Raw genomic sequence first — 17,415 nt, 5'->3', positions numbered from 1 at the left:
GGGCGGTTCGTTAGTGTGGGGCTTCGATCCTCTTCGCCGTCGCACTGGGGCCCGTAGCTGAGGCAGCGCTCAGGGGTGGCCCTGTGCATAATGCTGGCTCAGGCCTCTGGAGCAGCAAGTGGTTTTATAGAGAAGGAGTGTTTTCTCCAGGCTGTGTAGGATGACTCGTGTTACTGTGCAGTATGTATGTATAGGGGATGCGTTATTCAGGACTTCGTGCTGTGGGGTTTGAGCCATTATCGGCGTTAATGAAGGACTTCAAGGCAGGTTTGAGCTGAGTGTAGTTCCTCAAGGTTTTAACTCCATGCTGCCGTTATTTAACCTGTCAAACTGCATAACTGTAGTTGTAAGGGGGGGCTGTGGTTGTGTTCCAGTGCGCTGGGAGCCTCTGTACCATTTATAGGCACCTCCGGGTGTGTTTGAACTAGTTCAGAAGAAGCTGGTATTATGGGACTCTGCAGTCAGTTATTGCAGCCTTATTGTAACAAAACTCCCCTACTTTACTTTCTTTACATTTATTAATTACTTCGGCTCAACTGCTTTTAAGGTGCTGGGTGTAACATCTAACAAAGTGCAATTTGATTCTTTCCAGACTGCCAAGGTGCAAACCCAGCTGTAAACCCTGGCGTTTACAGAAGATGAAAGACATCGACATCGGAAAAGAGTACATCATACCCAGTCCTGGGTACAGGAGTGTGAGGGAGAGGGCTGACTCAGTGCAGCATGATGAGCAGGAGGGGTCGAGATTTCAGCATGCTAAACACCAGGTGGGTTTATTTTCTTCCTTATTTGTTTTGCTGTCTTTGCTTATTAAATGACATGCAGCAACCTTTCTGCTGTGCCAGCTCTGCATAGGTTTACTACCTCGAAGGTCGATGAATCTAATCTTTTGTGTGGAAGAGGTCATTTCAAGGAGTACTGTAGTTATCTTTGTAAGAAATGCGAGTACTTAGTAAGCATTTCTAACTTAAATGTCACTGACTATAAACAGAATACATTTTTTTCTAGCACTGAGATCTTGATGTGAATCCAAGCGTTTGTACTTAAGAGAGTCATCACAACCAAGTAAGAACAGCGAAGAGCTCAGTTTAAATCATGCACCATTTAGTGCTGGCAGTGGAAGAAAAAAATCTTAATCATGGCATGTTTTCCTCAAGGATTACTTTTCTGAAGCAGATGTCAAGCTTTAATAACACATTCTTTCTTACTCAGTGTAGCTTACTTCCATCCAGATGGAAAACTGTTCCTTATGCATCTGTACACTTAATGTAGTGCAGTCATAATTACTACTAATTTAAATCGAGACCTGAGTCTTGAAATAACCACTGGCTTAAAGCTTGCATGTTGGTGTTTTAAACATGTAACGTGGAGCTTGATGAGAGTGTATGTACTGCTGCCTGAGTGCTGAAGGGCAGATAGATGTCCACTGAAATGAAAACCCCCACATTGGTGGAAGATGTGGTCTGGAACTAATTAATTGATGCCACTTGAAAATTAATGATATTAACTGGTCTAAATACAGAAATATTTTCTTGCATACACTGTTCCTAACCTTCCAAAAACCACTGTGATGCTAATGTATATTTGACTGAAGCTGAGGTTAATATTGCCTATGTCTAGATTTTCACAGTGACAGGATGTTGCAGATGTGTTCCTAGGCATTTTCATACAGGCTGCCTGTGACTGTCCTAGTCTGCAAGGGTTGGAAATGGGAAGACTTCATATATTTATATGGAAGAACTGTGAAGGTTGTTTTTTTAAAGGCTGAAATCTTGCTGCATTGTACAGGACACTGAGATGCAATCTGCTTCAGATTAGATTTACCTTGTTTTGTCGAGGCTTAGAGGTTTTGGGCAGGTGTGCTTTGAATGCAGGCTAATCGTGCTGCACTGCTGCTGTTGAGATGGGAGTGATTTGCTCTGCAGCAAAGCGGAGCGCGGCTGTTCGTAGTCGCAGGCCCTGCAGCTCCTGGTGTCCCTACAGGCTCTATGACTCAGCAGACTCTTACTGCTGATGTACAGAGGAAGGTGGAGTGATTGCATTAAAGCTGGCAGTGATGCAGAATTGGGAGCCCTCTGGAGTCACAGTGCAGCTTCTTAACAGTGTTCATTATGTTAATGTCATTGGCTTGCCATCCAGTGTACATCATCCAGTAGCAAATCTGCTCTGTCAAATTAATGATGACCACGGTGATGCCATTGGTGGCAGCTTTGTTTCTCAGGCAGTGGGAGGAGGGTTAAGCAGTAATTGTGGTGTGGTGTTTCTCCCTGTTGGTCTGCACCAGCTAATTGTTTCCTGGTTTAACTTCTGCAGACGGAATCCTGAGAGCTGGCAAATGTGTTTGAATTAATTTTTTAGATGAGTGAAATAAAATCAGCATTTTTATTTTTTGAGGGTTGAGAAAGAGCAAGTCCTACATACATGCACAGTGTGGCATTAAAATTTCTGATTTGGAGGTCTTTCTGATCAGCTTAACTCGATTGCTGTGGTCTTGTTAGCTTTTTTACCTCCACCAGACTTGGTGCCTATAACTGCAAGGTGACACTTCAGGTAACTGATTGTAAAACAAGGATTCTGTACCATTGTGATTACTGATGCAAGAAAATAGCTGATTACAGTTCTTACCTGGAGCTTTTTTTTCTGGAGTAGAAGAATGAACATGGTTATCTTACTAATGGTAAGTTCTTACAAATGAGTCTGTTATTTTACTTGCTAGTTGTCTTGTTCAGTGTTGTCAAGTGTTGAATTAACTTTGAGCTCTAACTTTTGTTCTCTTCTGCTAGCTTTGTATGTTTATAATCAATAAACACAAACAGCACTGAATTTGTTGCTGAATGTCAGTGAGATTAAATCCTGCTTACTTGCAAAATACTGAGGTTAAGGGTGAGGAACTGTTGTCGTAACACAGTATCAAAATCACATGTTTACATTAGCACATACCAAGCTTGTTCCTTTCAAATTGAAATAAATTCTAGTTCCTGCATTCTTAGCCTTATCACTTTTTAGGATGCTTCATAGTTACATAGTCACAAAGGTAAGCAAAGACTTAATTTTTTGTAAGATTGCCCTTTGCCTGTGCAGTCAGCACAGGTGTGTAACAAAGGGTCAGCTACATGCTGTAGCTTGTTGGTGTCCAACCTTTTGCTTGCATGGGCTGCATTGAGTGAAGAGGAATTCTCTATATAAACTGTACTGTGTAAGTAAGTAACAACTTCTGTTTATTTTGAGACATTAAAAAAAAAAAAGGGGCAGCAAACATAAAGCTAGTGGGTTAGATGTGTACATGGTGTAACTCTTGCTAAGAAAACCAGTGCTTCAAGGGGAAAATGAGTGTCCTTCAGTACTTGATCCTTCATGAGCCCTGGGGCTGAGTCAGCTTAAGGTGGCTTACTGGGCACATGTTGGTTACACGCTGCTCTCAGAATCCTCTGAAGAGCTGATATGAGAAGGAGAGGTAGGACCACAGCAGTGCAAATGCAGGGCTTAAGCTGTGGTGGAACTTTGTCATTGGGGCAGCTGAGTTCACCACACCATGTGAAGAGCTCTTAGTACTCTTAATTTTCTTGTAGAAATTCTAGAGTAGGTTTTTTTTAACTAGCTTGGCCAGAAGATGACAAACCATAAGCTTGACCTGTGTAGCAATAACAAGCTAATGCTGCAAGAAGTCTAAGGCAGTTATTTCACCACTACCTTAAAATCTGATATGAAGGTTTGGGACTACTTTGCAGTATCACAGTGCGTGAGGTAGAGCTCTTACTAACATGTTGCATATGTGTCTCATAGCAGAAGGTAGAACTGCATGATACCCTGTGAAGTAGATGCGGGGACATGCTCAAGAAGCACTGGTTAATGGCCACTGGAGGTGACCACCTCTCATGGGGTACAAGAAGGATGACATCACTTTCTCGTTGTTGCCTGTATTGCAGCATTTTTATACAGGCCTGCCTACAAATGGACAAGATGTAGTGATTCTCTAAAAGACTTCGGTAGGTGAAAGGCTGATTTGGCTACCAAACCGAGGTCCTGAGGCCTCTTCATGTATCTTGTTCTTTATCTTAATAAAGCTGAAGACAACTTATGTAAGTTCTTTCTGTCTTGACACATGTGGTGTTCAGGTTTCCTGCTGAAAGAAGACTATTAGTGGGTGTTCATGATTGTAATGGAAGAGAACTTCTAATTCATTTCTCAGAAGCTCAACTGCTGTTGAGTCACAACTTTAAAAATCACTTCTTTGAAAGGCAGGAGCTTCTCAAGCAGGCTTCCTGGAATAATTGAAATTATGCTGCTGTATAAGTAGATCTCCCATTTCCTGGTGCTTAATGAGGATGTTGCTATAGAAATGTGGGCCTCTGGAATAGTTAGGCACTCTGGAACTAAAATTCAAAAACCCCAGTTCTTATTCATGAATAAGCATCTGCAGTATGCTCTTAACAATTGATTTTTAGGTCTTTGTTGGAGGCTTTAATGTAGCTTATAAAGTGGGATGTTAACTACATGTTCCCAATTCATAATACCACACTAATTGGGTTTATTTTTATCTTTGGGGCATTCTTCTTTAGAATGAAGATAAATTCTAGGTGCACTTGCTGCCTAGCACCGTAATCAGTAGACATCACTTGTAAGATGCTATTACACTCCAGTGAGTGAAAATCAAGGGATGCTTTCAAATGATGATTTCTTCTTAGTCCTTTAGGACTCCTTGTTCCCAAACACTTCTGTGCTCTTTAGTTGTATCTGAAATAATTGTAGCTCTTCTAACATAAGTAGTGTGCCCTGAGGAGCAGGACGAGACCTCATTGTGTCCATAAAATATAGGATAAAATGACAGATAAGGAAGGGACATAATTTCTTCTGAGAGTAGTTTTGGAGTAGCTAGTTTCAAATGGAGGCTTCTGTGTATGTTTTTGATAGAATAGCAGGCGAGTGAGTACTTGGTTCCCCTACCCATTACATTTGGAACAACAGAAGAGGATCCTGTGTTCAGGATTAGCTTTTGCTGCTGAAGCATAATAACTTCATCTAGAGCATCTGTGGCAAGCCTAAAATTCAAATTCCTACATTTGATAGGACTGAATAGTGTTGTACTGTAGAGATTCTTGAAACATGCAGGAAAAAACCATGTTGCAATTTTAACTTTGAGAAACCCTACTAATATTCCTGTCCTCATCTTGGTCTCTTGTTTTTCAGGTATGTCCTTGATAGCTTTTCCAGCCAACAGAATGTGATCAGAGATTGCTGGAGTTGATGTAAATCCTTCAAGCACTAATAGCCTTGAAGTGATTTATCACTGTTAGGCTGTGCAATAGTCAAATCATCTTAACTTTCAACCTCTGCAACGTCTGGAGTGTCTGAACAGCTCTGAACATGTTCAGAAATAGGGCTGTGAATGTAACCTGGGTCTTTGTGGCTTGGCTCTCCATGCTTGGAGAAGGTCTTCTGGGCAGCTTAATTGTAAGCTTTTCATTGCAGAGACATTCAACAGCTAGGGCTACATTTTCTGGAGGACTTTGTATTTTCATGACGTGATAAACACAAAACTAAGAATTGCTGCCTGAGTAGGCTTTTGTGGGCTGAAGGCTCTCATAGTCTCTGTGCAAGAAGGTATTGCTGTATGACTGACTCACAGGTTGCAGTTAAAAGCTGCAGCAGCTTGAGTATTCGCTGTATTCACTGCATGAAAAGGTGAAGCTATTTGACTACTGAATCAAGCTGGTGAAATGTTGGACTTGTCCATGTCACTGGTATTTGGCTGTGCTGGAAGGCACATATAAAAGCAGAGCAAATCTGGATGTGCTTATTTCTGAAACTTATAATAACTGCCATTATACTGTCTGGATACTTGAAGCTCTCTTAGCTGTTAATAACAGCCCCCACACAAGTGCAGTATTAGTTATGATCTGAGAAAATAAGGTATCTATGTCGAAAGTGATAAAGCTGAGTTAATGTTGCCACAAAGCACTTAAAGAAATAAACCTGAGACAGGTACGGATGTATAATGAGATCTGAGGCACTGATGAAGTGATTCCTAATGACTAACTAGGAGATGCACCAGATCTGATACAGACTTCTCAGTAATGCTGTAGCTGAGCAACTGATGTAGCAGGGAATTTAGGTAGCTCTGAATAGATGAGTTTTGTGGACAGTGCCTGTAAGAAGTGCTGGTCAGCTGTAAACCCAGCAAGGGTGAAGCTTTAAATGAAGATTCTAGGGTACATACTGTCAATAAGGTGTGATGCAGAATATGTAACTCCTATACACTGGAGTTCTACAGTACACTTTATGTGGTATCCGACCAAATGCAGCATGGTGTGTGGAAACGTTCCATTAATAGGTCTCTGAAATGGTGGTGGGCTGCTAGGCACAGCCCTGGGGCTGCCACAGAAACTCAATACAGATCTATGAGCGTTGCCAGGATGATCTAATGGACCTGGACAACCTAACTTGAAATGAGTCAAAACTCTTCTGCAAGGAGTTCTGATACTTTCAGATCCTGAGGTGGTTGTTAGTTTGTCAGTCCTCATATCCTGGGGTTAAGGTGAGTTGAGGTCTGGACTGCACGCTTGTTTCACAAGCAGTCTGTATTTCAGTCTGATTTGAGAACTAAGATTAAAGGACGTCAGAGTCAACTTCTGTTAGGAGCCCTGAGGTATTTCTGAGCTTACTGGTTCATTTGCCACTTGAGCTGGGTTCCCTTGCATTTGGAAGCATGTATTGGTACAGAAAGGATTGTTGAGTAAATGGCTGTATCAGACCTGGTAAGTGCCCTGGTGTCAGGGCTTGTGCTGTCATTCCCTGCTGGTTTCACTGCACAGCACATTGAGTTTAAGACTCAGTGACTATTCCTGACTTGATACATGCATGTCTTCTGTTGTGACCTACTCAGGTGTGTCCTGACTGAAGTCGTTAGTCTGAGAACATCTCAGCATCTGAGTGAGTCAGGAGCCAAATCTTCAGGTTGTGCTGGTATGATTGCTTATTGAGGAGTTGGCTCCCCAGCGTTGTGCTCAGAGCACACATGAGGTGCTAGTTCTGTAAGGCAACTTACAGTTCAAGCAGATTAATATTTTTTCTTTCAACAGGGATCTGCTGTTGCTCTGCTGTTGACGTATGCAGCTCCAGTGCTGGATAAGAAGTATACAGGCTCAGATCCAAGTGGATCCTGTGTCACTTGTTTACAGGATTGAGTGCTCTTCTGAATGCAGAACAACACATGGATTCATGTACACTAGAAACCTGAACAGGGGCACAGCTGCGAATCAGATGCATACACAGCAGCTGCTAGCTTAAAAAAAAAAAACTGAAATGAATGTCATATGACCAACCATGTATTTCTTGGACTGTTAGAACAAGTGGGTTTTCCAGGGCCAAGGTTAAACTGTCTTGCCTCAGTACTAATGTTCAAGGGCAAGGTCAAATAAATAACGTTCTTGGAATAAAGTGATATATTTGTCCTCAGCTAGGACTCTGTGCAGGGGAATACTCAGTATTCAGACTCATCACAAACATACCTACAGTGATCTTGTTTGGCTGTAGTCTAGATACTGAGAGACTGCTGCTCTAACTGGAGGATTCATAAGCTCAAGACTGGCTTTGAAATCCTGACTCAAGTACTAATACAACTTCTGCTCATTTAAAAAAACCCCCACAACTGTGGAGCTCTTGTATAATGTCACATTGCAGTGCGCTAGAGTGTACGACTGGATTTTAAGCTCTTGAATCCCTGTACTTTTGTAGGAAGTCAGAATATAACAGTTCTTGTTTTCTTAAGAAAAAGGTAGCACAGCCGCTCTGTTAGGTTGGATACATGGCTAGTGCTATCAGGAGATGTTCTTCCCTATGGCAGAAGCTTAGAAGCTGGCAGAGACCTCCGCCTGTCAGGAGGTAGAAGAATAGAGACCCTCATATCTTGCCTTGGTTCACTGCAGCAATCTTGGAAGCAGTAGCTAGGCTTTCTAGGCACTGGAAGCTCTGATGGCTCCCTCCTGTTGGTGCTGTGTGAATTCTGCTGCTGCCTGTACTCTGTGATCAGTGCATGCGGATGTCTGAAGGATCAGCGGCTCTTTTCTCACACCATTGCCTATTTCTTGCTGTTTCTTCTCCCAAGAGATGTGTCATGGATGAATGACGCACCAAACTAGTCTTGAAAAGCTCATGTTCTAATCAGGCGGCGTATTATATAGCAGTATACTTAGAGTAGGCTGGGAATCTAATGCTGCAAATCCTCTTAATTCTGTAGATCACATACTGCATCAGATCCAGTGAAAGGAGAAGAGGGCAATTGCTGTAAGGGAATACAAAGTCAAAAGAGCACTTGCTGCTTTACCAGACAAAAGCAAATGTTTTGCAGTCCCACGCACTGACGCTAATTCCTCGCTTTCAAACGCTCTTAGTTCTGGTGATGAAGGCAACGGTACTTCAGCAATGGCTTGTGCAGCCTGTAAAAGTGGTGTATTAAAACCATGTAGAGCTTTCCTCCCTGCGATGTTAAAACCTCATTTAGTGGGTGGCATCCGTGCCCATGGCAGGGGGTTGGGACTACGTGATCCCTTCCACCCTAAGCCATTCTGTTATTCTGTGATTTGCTTGGAGAGAGTCAGAAGACCTGCTGGGAAGGACATGCTTCAGACTGTTGCTTCCTAGACTCTTGCTGCAGTTCTTAAGCTAACTGGGATCAATTGGCCCTATTCTTCCTAATCCCATGGAAACTAGTGACTAATCTTGCTTTGAAACAGCAGTCCTTTAATGTGATTTCTTAAATATGAAGTTTTTGTTCAGCCCAAAGTCCTAATACAGAGAATGTTCTAAGCATCACTGAACAGGGCTGGTAATCACTGGATTCAGTGCTTCTCAGTGTGCTGGCCTTGTCCTGAGCTATACTGTGCTTAGCCTCATCTCACTGGGAATTTGAATGTAGGACTGAGGAGGCCTGCTGAGCTTTGCCTTGTAAATAGGAGAGGTGGGAGTTCCTATTCTGCTGTATTGCCAGCTTGGTTCTTTACTGCTTGAATAAACCAATGTTGACTGTACTGTTACATTAGCCATGGTAGCTTTAATATTCAATGTCAGCTGCAAGCATTAATTAATAAAACTTTGTGTCTCCTCTAGTTTGCCAGAAGATCTCTATGTAAAAGATTTTCTTCCTTCTCTGTAGTGATCTGAACCCTGGAAGGTCTGCCTTGCAGAAGATGAGATGGTGATTGTCTGACTGGTGGGATTTGATTTGCATGTTGACTGCAAACAAATCCAGTTCTCTCTGCAAGAAAAGTAATGGATGGAAAATCTGCTTTCTTTGGCCTTTAAACTTGTCTGGTTTTGCTGTTGTCATCTGATGCTACAGTTTACAAATCAATAAATTGCCACAGTCTCTGCTAAATGTGAGATTGCCTGTGTGAAGGGCTGTGACCTTGCTGTTTTTTCATATCTGCAGCACAGCTGCCTCCTTTTTCTTCACCTGCTTCATCAACCCTGCCAAAATAAATGCCCTTGTTCCCTGCTTAGGAGGAAATGTCTATAAAAGCTGCTATTTCTGGCTCTGCCTTGCATCACTGTATGTGCTTGCCATCACTGTGAGCAGTTTGCTGACCTTGTACAAGGAAATGATGATTACATCTGCTGGTAGGGTTTTGTTCCCTGTAGTTTGCATGCAGTCAGAGAGGGGCAGGTTTGTAGCGATGCTGCCCCAGAGTGTTCTCAGCAGCATACAGCAGAGGGATTATGAGCTGAACTGGGTTCCTCATTTGTTTTTCTTCATTGTCTATTGAATTGTATTGGCCTGCCCCCAGGTGTGGCACGGCTTCATCAAATGCCAAGCACAGAGCCATTTCCTTCTGTTAGAAGCTGCCTGTGCTTTCAGGGATTTCATTTGCAGACCACCAACTGTTAATAAGGTATTTGGGTAAAGTTGCCTCTGTTGTCGTGTATTTAGAGAGCCGTGATGTACTTCTGTGAGTTTAATTCTCCCATCTGTAGTCCATTTATACACGTGCCTTGTGTGGAAAGCTTTACTTTCTCCATGTGTCCTGGCTCTTCTGTCGTGGGAGCGATCTGTGGCCCTTCCGTAGTTCTCTCTTCATGGTGACTTTATGGACCTCTCATATACCTGATTCTGCAGGCCTTTGTGAGGCAGTGCCCGGCTCTTTTGTTAGTTTATTTTTCCTGCTTTTGCTGTCACAGTTCTGTTGAGCAGCTTCAGAGTGCTTAATTATTTTTTAGTGAGTGCTTAAGAATACTAAAAAAAAAATGCAGTGTCTTGCAACTGTACTTTCCTATTAAAAGCTGTTCTTGCTTGTAAGTGCTGAAAAACATTACATTTATCCTGGCAAAAAGTATGTTTTTGATTTTGGGAGTCTTGTTCTGGACTCATAGGCTCTTCTTGTGTGCTGTGAAGAACGGTGGTGGTACAAATAGCTGCGACGTAGCATACAGTCAGCAAAATAGGATGCTTGGGCAGATCTGCCCGGGGCTTTTGCAAATGGGTGGTGTGGCAAACTGGCTGTGAATTTCTCTGCAGTATCTGAAAGTATTGGTGCAGAACTTCCCTCTGCTGCAGAGTGCTTGGAGACGTCTGTGGCAGATCCCATATTAATGCTGATTAGGGTAGATTTGGTAAGAAGGTGAGTTGGTATTTGATGAGAACTGAGAAGCCTTTCAATTTCAAGTGTTATATACTTTGGATTATTCCACGTGTCAGGATGTTGTAATGTTCTTTTGTTTTCTCATTCTGTTCTCTGTTTTTGTAATCGCAGCTCTGGATTTGGATTGTTTTTTGAGACCAGGACCATAGGCTGCTGACACCACGCTTAGGCAGCATTTAAGCACTTGGTTAAATAAATAAAGGGCAGATTTATGCTGTCATTATCAATTTCCTGTTCTCGTCCTTGATGCGAATGGGAGCTAATTGTGTTAATTTGTTATATGCTTAGGTGTTAATGTAATACAGAGTTGGGCTCACTTAAAGGGTAGCACTTCTAGCACAAATTATATAACACAAGGTTAGGAATCAAATGCTTGCTAATGATGACCACTTAAGGCTGTGAGGGTATTGTGTTTTTAGGAGGCTGCAAGGCGGTTTCAAAGGAATAAGATAACTTTGCCCTGGCAAGGCAACTGATAAGGGTAAACGTGGTACCTTCAGAGGGCTGGGGGTGGACCAGCTGGTCTTTAAAGTTCCTTTCTGACCTGAATGTAACGATTTTCTGGTATCTGTGTTTGCAGGACAGGCAGGAAGATTTCTACCAGAGTCCACAAAGTATCTAAATTTCAAAGAACCAGAAAGCAAACAGATAACATGGCTCTGCAATAAATGGTCCATTAAGGCATCAGATCCTGTAGTGAGCCCTTTGCAAGTGAAGATAGCAAGCTTATCTTCTACTTTTGCCACATGTAACTTCAAAATATTTGTTTGAACTCTGCAAAGTTTTGACTTCTCCATATCTCTGCTGCTTACTTTCTCCTGTTAGATTAGATTTTAAAGGCTGCATTTTTCTGAGGCTGTGGGAAGGCTCTCCTGAGATAAATCTTGTGTTATAAATGCTTGTTAATCAAGTTGCTGACCCATGGAGAAGTATGGCTGGGAGCAGATAGAATTACTGTCTTTGTTCCCTTTTAGTTCAGAGAGAATGAGAAAAAATGGGGCACGTGATAAAGTACGTACTATTCTGCATAATAAGTATTTTTCCTTTGATCCAACCTAAGGTGTTTTTTGAGAAGAGTTTAATAGGATTCTGAAAATAGTCTGACTTTTCTGAGGATAGAAATATCTAAACTGTACTAAAAGGGTGCAAGTTCATTAAGAATGTATGTCTTAACCTCGCTGCAGAAGCCAGTCATTGGTTCCTTGAGTTTACAGAGAACTGATGTAATAACTGATTCTGCAATTTCTTCCATCGTATTTCCTTTCCCTGAAACTTTTGATCCTGTGACAGCATTCAAGATTAATCTCTCCATTTATCCTTTGAATACACAGACACGAGCTGATGCTAACTTACTGTACAAATGCAGCAGTCTATTGCAGATCTAAGATGTGTGTGCCTTCCGTGACTTTGAAATCTGTCCTCTCCAACACTGCAGTAGCAGTGGCGGATGTTGCAGTGACCTACAGAAGAAAGAGGCGCACAGTTGCAGGATTCGGGAGTTGTGGACTTGAAACACAGCTTTGAACTCTGACTCTTCTGTCTTTCTTGTAAGAGCAGATTGAATGCCAGGATGCGTTGGAAGCAGCTGCTCGCGCAGAGGGGCTTCCGCTGGATACCTCCGTGCATTCCCAGCTGAGAATGCTGGACGAAGAGCATCACAAGGGCAAATACCACCATGGCCTGAGTGCGCTGAAACCCATACGGACCACTTCCAAGTAAGTCCTCAAGCTGCAGGAAAACTGATGCAGCATTTGTTTCTCAGACCTTGTACAAAGTGGGATTGCAGCTATAGGTCTGCTGACCGGTACTGAGGACGTTAGATTGTGTTCAGCCAGTATGACCTGCATGGGCCATTTGGAACTCTGAGTGCTTTGAATAGGAGGCTTTGTTTTTCTCAGGGCTTTACAATTCTTTTTCCTTTTTGTAGAATCATAGAATCCTTAGAGTTGGAAGGGACATTTAAAGGTCATCTAGTCCAACTCCTCTGCAATGAACAGGGATATCCATGACTAGATCAGGTTGCCCAGCGCCTTGTCATTTGTTTCTGATTTTTTTTTTTCTTCTAGACACCAGCACCCTGTTGATAATGCTGGGCTTTTCTCCTGCATGACCTTCTCCTGGCTCACTCCTTTGGCCCGCAGAGCATACAAGAAAGGGGAGTTGTTCATGGATGATGTATGGTCTTTGTCAAGGCACGAGTCTTCAGATATCAACTGTAGAAGGTAGAAACATCATCTCTGTGGTTTTTTTTGTTTCATTTTTTATTGAAAAAAATTGTGTTGGCAAAAAAAAAAGGCATTGATGCATTGCTTTTTGTCCCTCTCTTTAGTACTGTTTGTACTAAATGTAGATATCTCAAGATGCAGAGATTTCTTTGTACCTCACATATACCATGCACTTATTTATCTTGAAATTATTATTGAATTATTGTTGCTCTGAGCTAGAAAGCACTTGGAGTTTTCACAGAGAAGTACTTATGAGCTTGAACCTTCTTTCATGGCAAAAGATTCGTAGCATAAGACACCTGTTTTTATTAGGCTGGAGAGATTGTGGCAGGAAGAACTGAAAGAAAGTGGGCCTGACGATGCTTCTCTCCGGAGGGTTGTGTGGATTTTCTGCCGCACCAGACTCATCATTTCCATCGTGTGTCTGATGATCACGCAGCTCGCGGGTTTCAGTGGACCAGTAAGTAATATCCATCCTTTATTTTAACAACCCCGGAGGGCTCCATCTCATGGCCAAGTGCAAAATATGAAGGTTTCATTACAGAGTCATTTAAATGTTTTGACTAGCTAGAAATTTCGGGGTGAAATTCCAGAGTGTTATGATAATCCAAGATAGGTTTCCTACAGCTGGTGGATCAGTTGCTGGATACCGAGGCCAAGTTCTTGGAAAAGGGAGGGGACTTTTAGATACCTTGGAGAAAATGCGCACCTGTTTTTTCTTTTTTTTCAGTGTAGTTTAAAGTTATTCCTTAACTGATACGTGATCTCTTTGCATAAAATTCTTATGTGCAGGTCTTTTATGTTGTGTTGCTTTTTCCTTTTGTTTTGAAGTTCTGTAAATTTATCTTGCAATGAAACACTAATTTTAGATTATTGGCATTAATAGCACAGTCTTCAAGAAGTGGAACCAAGCAATTTTATTAGAGCACACTTTAAAAATAATTAAGCAGGTCTGGTCAGACAGGTTTCGTGTAGAGTTGATGTTAGAGTATGTTATTGCCTCTAGGAACTGCTGCAGTTTGTTATGGGTCGTAATGAAGATAACAGCATATGGGACTTGGCATTCACAACATCTTTGTCACCTGTTTGTTGCACGTGCTGTGCAGATTTGCAGTTGAAATTTTGACTAAATTTATTCTCTACACATTTCCCTTGAGGAGTAGGAGCAGTATTACTGCTAGTAGTACACGTTTCAGTGTGCTGGTAAGCTGAAGGTTCATTTCTGGGGTAAGTACACCTGGGTGCACTGTTAGGTGGAATGTCTTTTTTAAAATGTTTTCCAACTTTTAATGTCTTATCAAAATGTTCTTCTGCTTTTTATCCCTTTTTAAAGTTTGCCTTCTCTTATGTAAAATGAATAACAAATGTTTCTGTGGTATTGTTTTCATGGTAATAATTTGTCTCACATTAGTTATAAAATGTACAAACATACTGTGGTAATTAACAATATATCATGATTAAGATTTTCACAGCACTAGCTTTCCCCAAGAAGAGCTTCTGTCATTGTTTCACTGCAGGGCTTTTGCAGCTGCTTTTATGTTTAGTAACAAACTTGCAGCAGGGTGTTCCCTAATTTCTGTAGTGTCATCTCAATTACTCCCAGCCAAACTGCTGAATGGAAGTGGGAAGGGAAAGGAAAAAACAAACCAACTTGACAAGGCTGGGAGCTACGACTGCAATTGATCTTCAATTTGGATAATTTAAAGTCATCTGTGGACATTGCCTGTTTGCAGACAACCTTATTCATTTCTCTGAATAAGGAGCAATATCCTCTTACTTCTAACATTTGGCATGAAAAATTAGTCTTTACCATCCCTCCTCCCTGTTTTTTTAGTGGCATGCCTCATGGATATGCCTGTGCTGTCTCCTCTGGTACATTGGTGCTTTCTTGTGTTGTTATGCCCTTTCAATCACCTGAAGGTGAAAAGGGAGATCAGGAAAAGCACTTGACTTCGTGTATTGGTGAAAACTGGCAAAATGGAGTTAAACAATTATATTAAACTTCAAAAACTTGGGGTGTCTGTGACCTTAAAATGCCAGCCAACAGCTGTGGCTTCGCTAATGAACATTGTGATGGTTATAACCAGAAAGGCCTCTGTCTTCTTTTTCAGTTGATACCAGATCCTTCAAGGGTCTTGCTCTTATTTTACTTCGTTCATCCGACGCTACCTAAATCTGTAAAATGCTCAGATAGCTGCATGTGTCAGACTGCCTTGTCATAACCATCAGAATGTGTGAGTACGGGTGAGATTTTTTTATCTCCCAGAAATATTCGCTGCCATTTAATCAGCTGCCAGAACTTCACATTGAGATGAAGAAGCAGAGAAGTTTTGTTTATGACTGAACATAGTTTAACTCCAGGTCTGAACATTGTACCCATTTGCAACTGTTCAGAGCTATTCTTCCTGTCTGGGAGATGGGGAAACTTGCCATCTTAGTGGAGTACAGCTTGACAGTTTGGTCAGTTATTGGAGGGGGGAGCGGTAAGCTGGTGGAGGTAAGTTTCCCATTTCCCAGCTGGCTCCAGTTGCAGCCCGCCCCGTGGCACGCTGGCTGCGGTGGGGATGCCCGCGCTGCAGTGGGACCAGTGACAGAAGCTGTTCTTTAGAATTTTCAGGATGGCTGTTTTCTGCGTCAGAATGAGGCAGTCCTGCTGGGCAGAGCCAACGCCAAGAGCGAAGGTAAGGTAATGTTTATTCAATGAGAATGCTTAGACAGCCAAGCAGCTAGTACCGTCTACTACAGTAATAGTCACAGGAATTCCTTTTTTCCATTAGATCGTTTTAAGTTTGTACTACAGCTTTCTTGTTTTGTAAATAACTTTGTGCTGGATTCTTTTCATTAAATTAGTTTGAATTCAAGTAGTATGTGCTTATATGTAAATGTTAATTCTGTGTGACTTCTTTCCGTTCCCTTTTCAAAATTCTTTAATCTGCTCTTTCCTCTTTCTTTCTTCTGGAAAAAAAAAAAAATGGGGTTTAATGTCTGGTCTCTATTTCATCATGGGAGATGCTGATTCTATAAAACAGTGCTGAAAAAAAAAATGCACTAAAAAGTTTTGGGAGGAATGAGACCCCAGGAAACATCTGCTATCTTTATACATCCTCTCTTGGAGACCTTCAGCAATGCTGTGGTGTGCGAGAAAAGGCTTGCAGTCTGCGACCATGCTGAGTTACAGCTCGTGAGGAAAAGGGGGATTTTCACCCCAGTGCTCAGTGACTCGGTTGCATATGTTGGATTGAATACTGGAAAAAAAGAAGTCAGTAATCTTCTTAGTAACTGCAAACCAACTGTATGCAGTTGTCGTCCAAACAGTGGATGTAAAACTAAATCCGAGTAAGGAGAAAGGTGGAGTGCAATAGATCTGTGAATGTGAGCCCCTCACATTTGTTCAGGGATCGATATGTAAATTTTCTCAGTTGCCATTCTAGAAACCAATGGACATCTGGCTTTAATTCACACCTGTGAAAACGAAAGAGCAAAATTATTGACAGCATGTTTCCTTGGTTCTGACACGCAGAATTATTTTCCTCAGAACAGATGAGTTCGATCTCCATTTTTTTCCTGTTATTTGGTGCTGGGCTATAGCTTTCAATACCTTTGCTGAAATAGTGGGGTTTTGTTTTTTTCCATCTCTCTTCAAACTATAAAACTATGCAGAACTCTTATTTACAAAACGTGATTTAGTCAAGAGGACTTCAAAGGACTGTGATGAAAAAGGCTTCTCACATATTTTCTTTGGTCTAAAATTTTTTTTGGTTGCTTTCCATTGTGGGCAAAGGTAATTCTGCTCTGTAGTAGCATCTCAAAAGCACCAGTATCTTAAAGCATCTTGTTGAAAAGCTGTCTAGGAAAGCTCATTTTGTTACCTACGAAGCCTTACGATAGCGTACATTTTAAAGCAGATTTCAGAATTTGTGCAGCCTCGGAAGCCTCCCCTGTTGGCATCTGCAAATTTGACTTCCTTTGGACTTCATGAAAACACACTGTTCTGTTCTTGTATTTTATAATTGTGTATAGTTTCAATTATAGTTTATGTTAGAGGCTAAAACTGTTAAATATTAACCCTTCATAATTATCTTGTATGTGCAGATTGTATATTTATACAATTCTCTACCTGTTGTACTGTGTTTGTGAGATGTTACCGTTTAAGATGACGCTTTATTTCAAATAAAAACCTGTTGTTTCTCAGTCAATAGTATTTAATATTGCTGATGATTGTGAGTTGTATGATGTTATATTGTGCCGTTGGACCACAGAGAGCTCGAGGTGGGAATTGGTGGTTCTGTGGGCTACGTTCTTTCTGCAGGTCATATTTGCAATGTGATTCCTGAGGTAAAGTGTTCATGTTTGGGGGGAAAGGGTACGGGAGGGATTGAATGGTTAATTTGTTTCTTTCCTTTTTATTTTCCCTGCCCCAATGATTTGTGGCGTTGCGTACCTTGTGCTTTCTGCTTGTTTTTTCTTTACGATTAAACTGCTGATGTTTATTTCCAGGAATGTTTTGCAAATGTCCTTCTCACTCTTCCCCTCCACAACTGTAGGTACATTGTTCC

At 41.6% G+C, this 17,415-nt stretch overlaps 1 protein-coding gene across 5 annotated transcripts in view; it reads left to right on the top strand.

Annotated features, from left to right (window-relative positions):
- The first annotated feature begins 565 nt into the window (after positions 1-565).
- Positions 566-17,415, top strand: part of ABCC5 (ATP binding cassette subfamily C member 5) — a 38,277-nt gene continuing 21,427 nt past the window's right edge. For 2 of the 5 annotated variants that reach the window (XM_010716816.3, XM_031555161.1), the window contains exons 1-4: positions 568-767; positions 12,192-12,349; positions 12,701-12,856; positions 13,172-13,319. In XM_010716816.3, the coding sequence (XP_010715118.2) occupies positions 639-767; positions 12,192-12,349; positions 12,701-12,856; positions 13,172-13,319 (591 nt within the window). In that variant the 5' untranslated portion in view covers positions 568-638. Of the gene's footprint in view, positions 768-12,191; positions 12,350-12,700; positions 12,857-13,171; positions 13,320-13,865; positions 17,404-17,415 lie in introns of those variants that run through there. The other 3 variants (XM_031555162.1, XM_010716818.3, XM_010716817.3) reach the window with 3 other exon arrangements.

Source organism: Meleagris gallopavo, chromosome 11 (genome assembly GCF_000146605.3).
Source record: "Meleagris gallopavo isolate NT-WF06-2002-E0010 breed Aviagen turkey brand Nicholas breeding stock chromosome 11, Turkey_5.1, whole genome shotgun sequence".
Classification (NCBI taxonomy): domain Eukaryota; kingdom Metazoa; phylum Chordata; class Aves; order Galliformes; family Phasianidae; genus Meleagris; species Meleagris gallopavo.
This window is presented reverse-complemented; position numbering and strand designations above follow the sequence as displayed.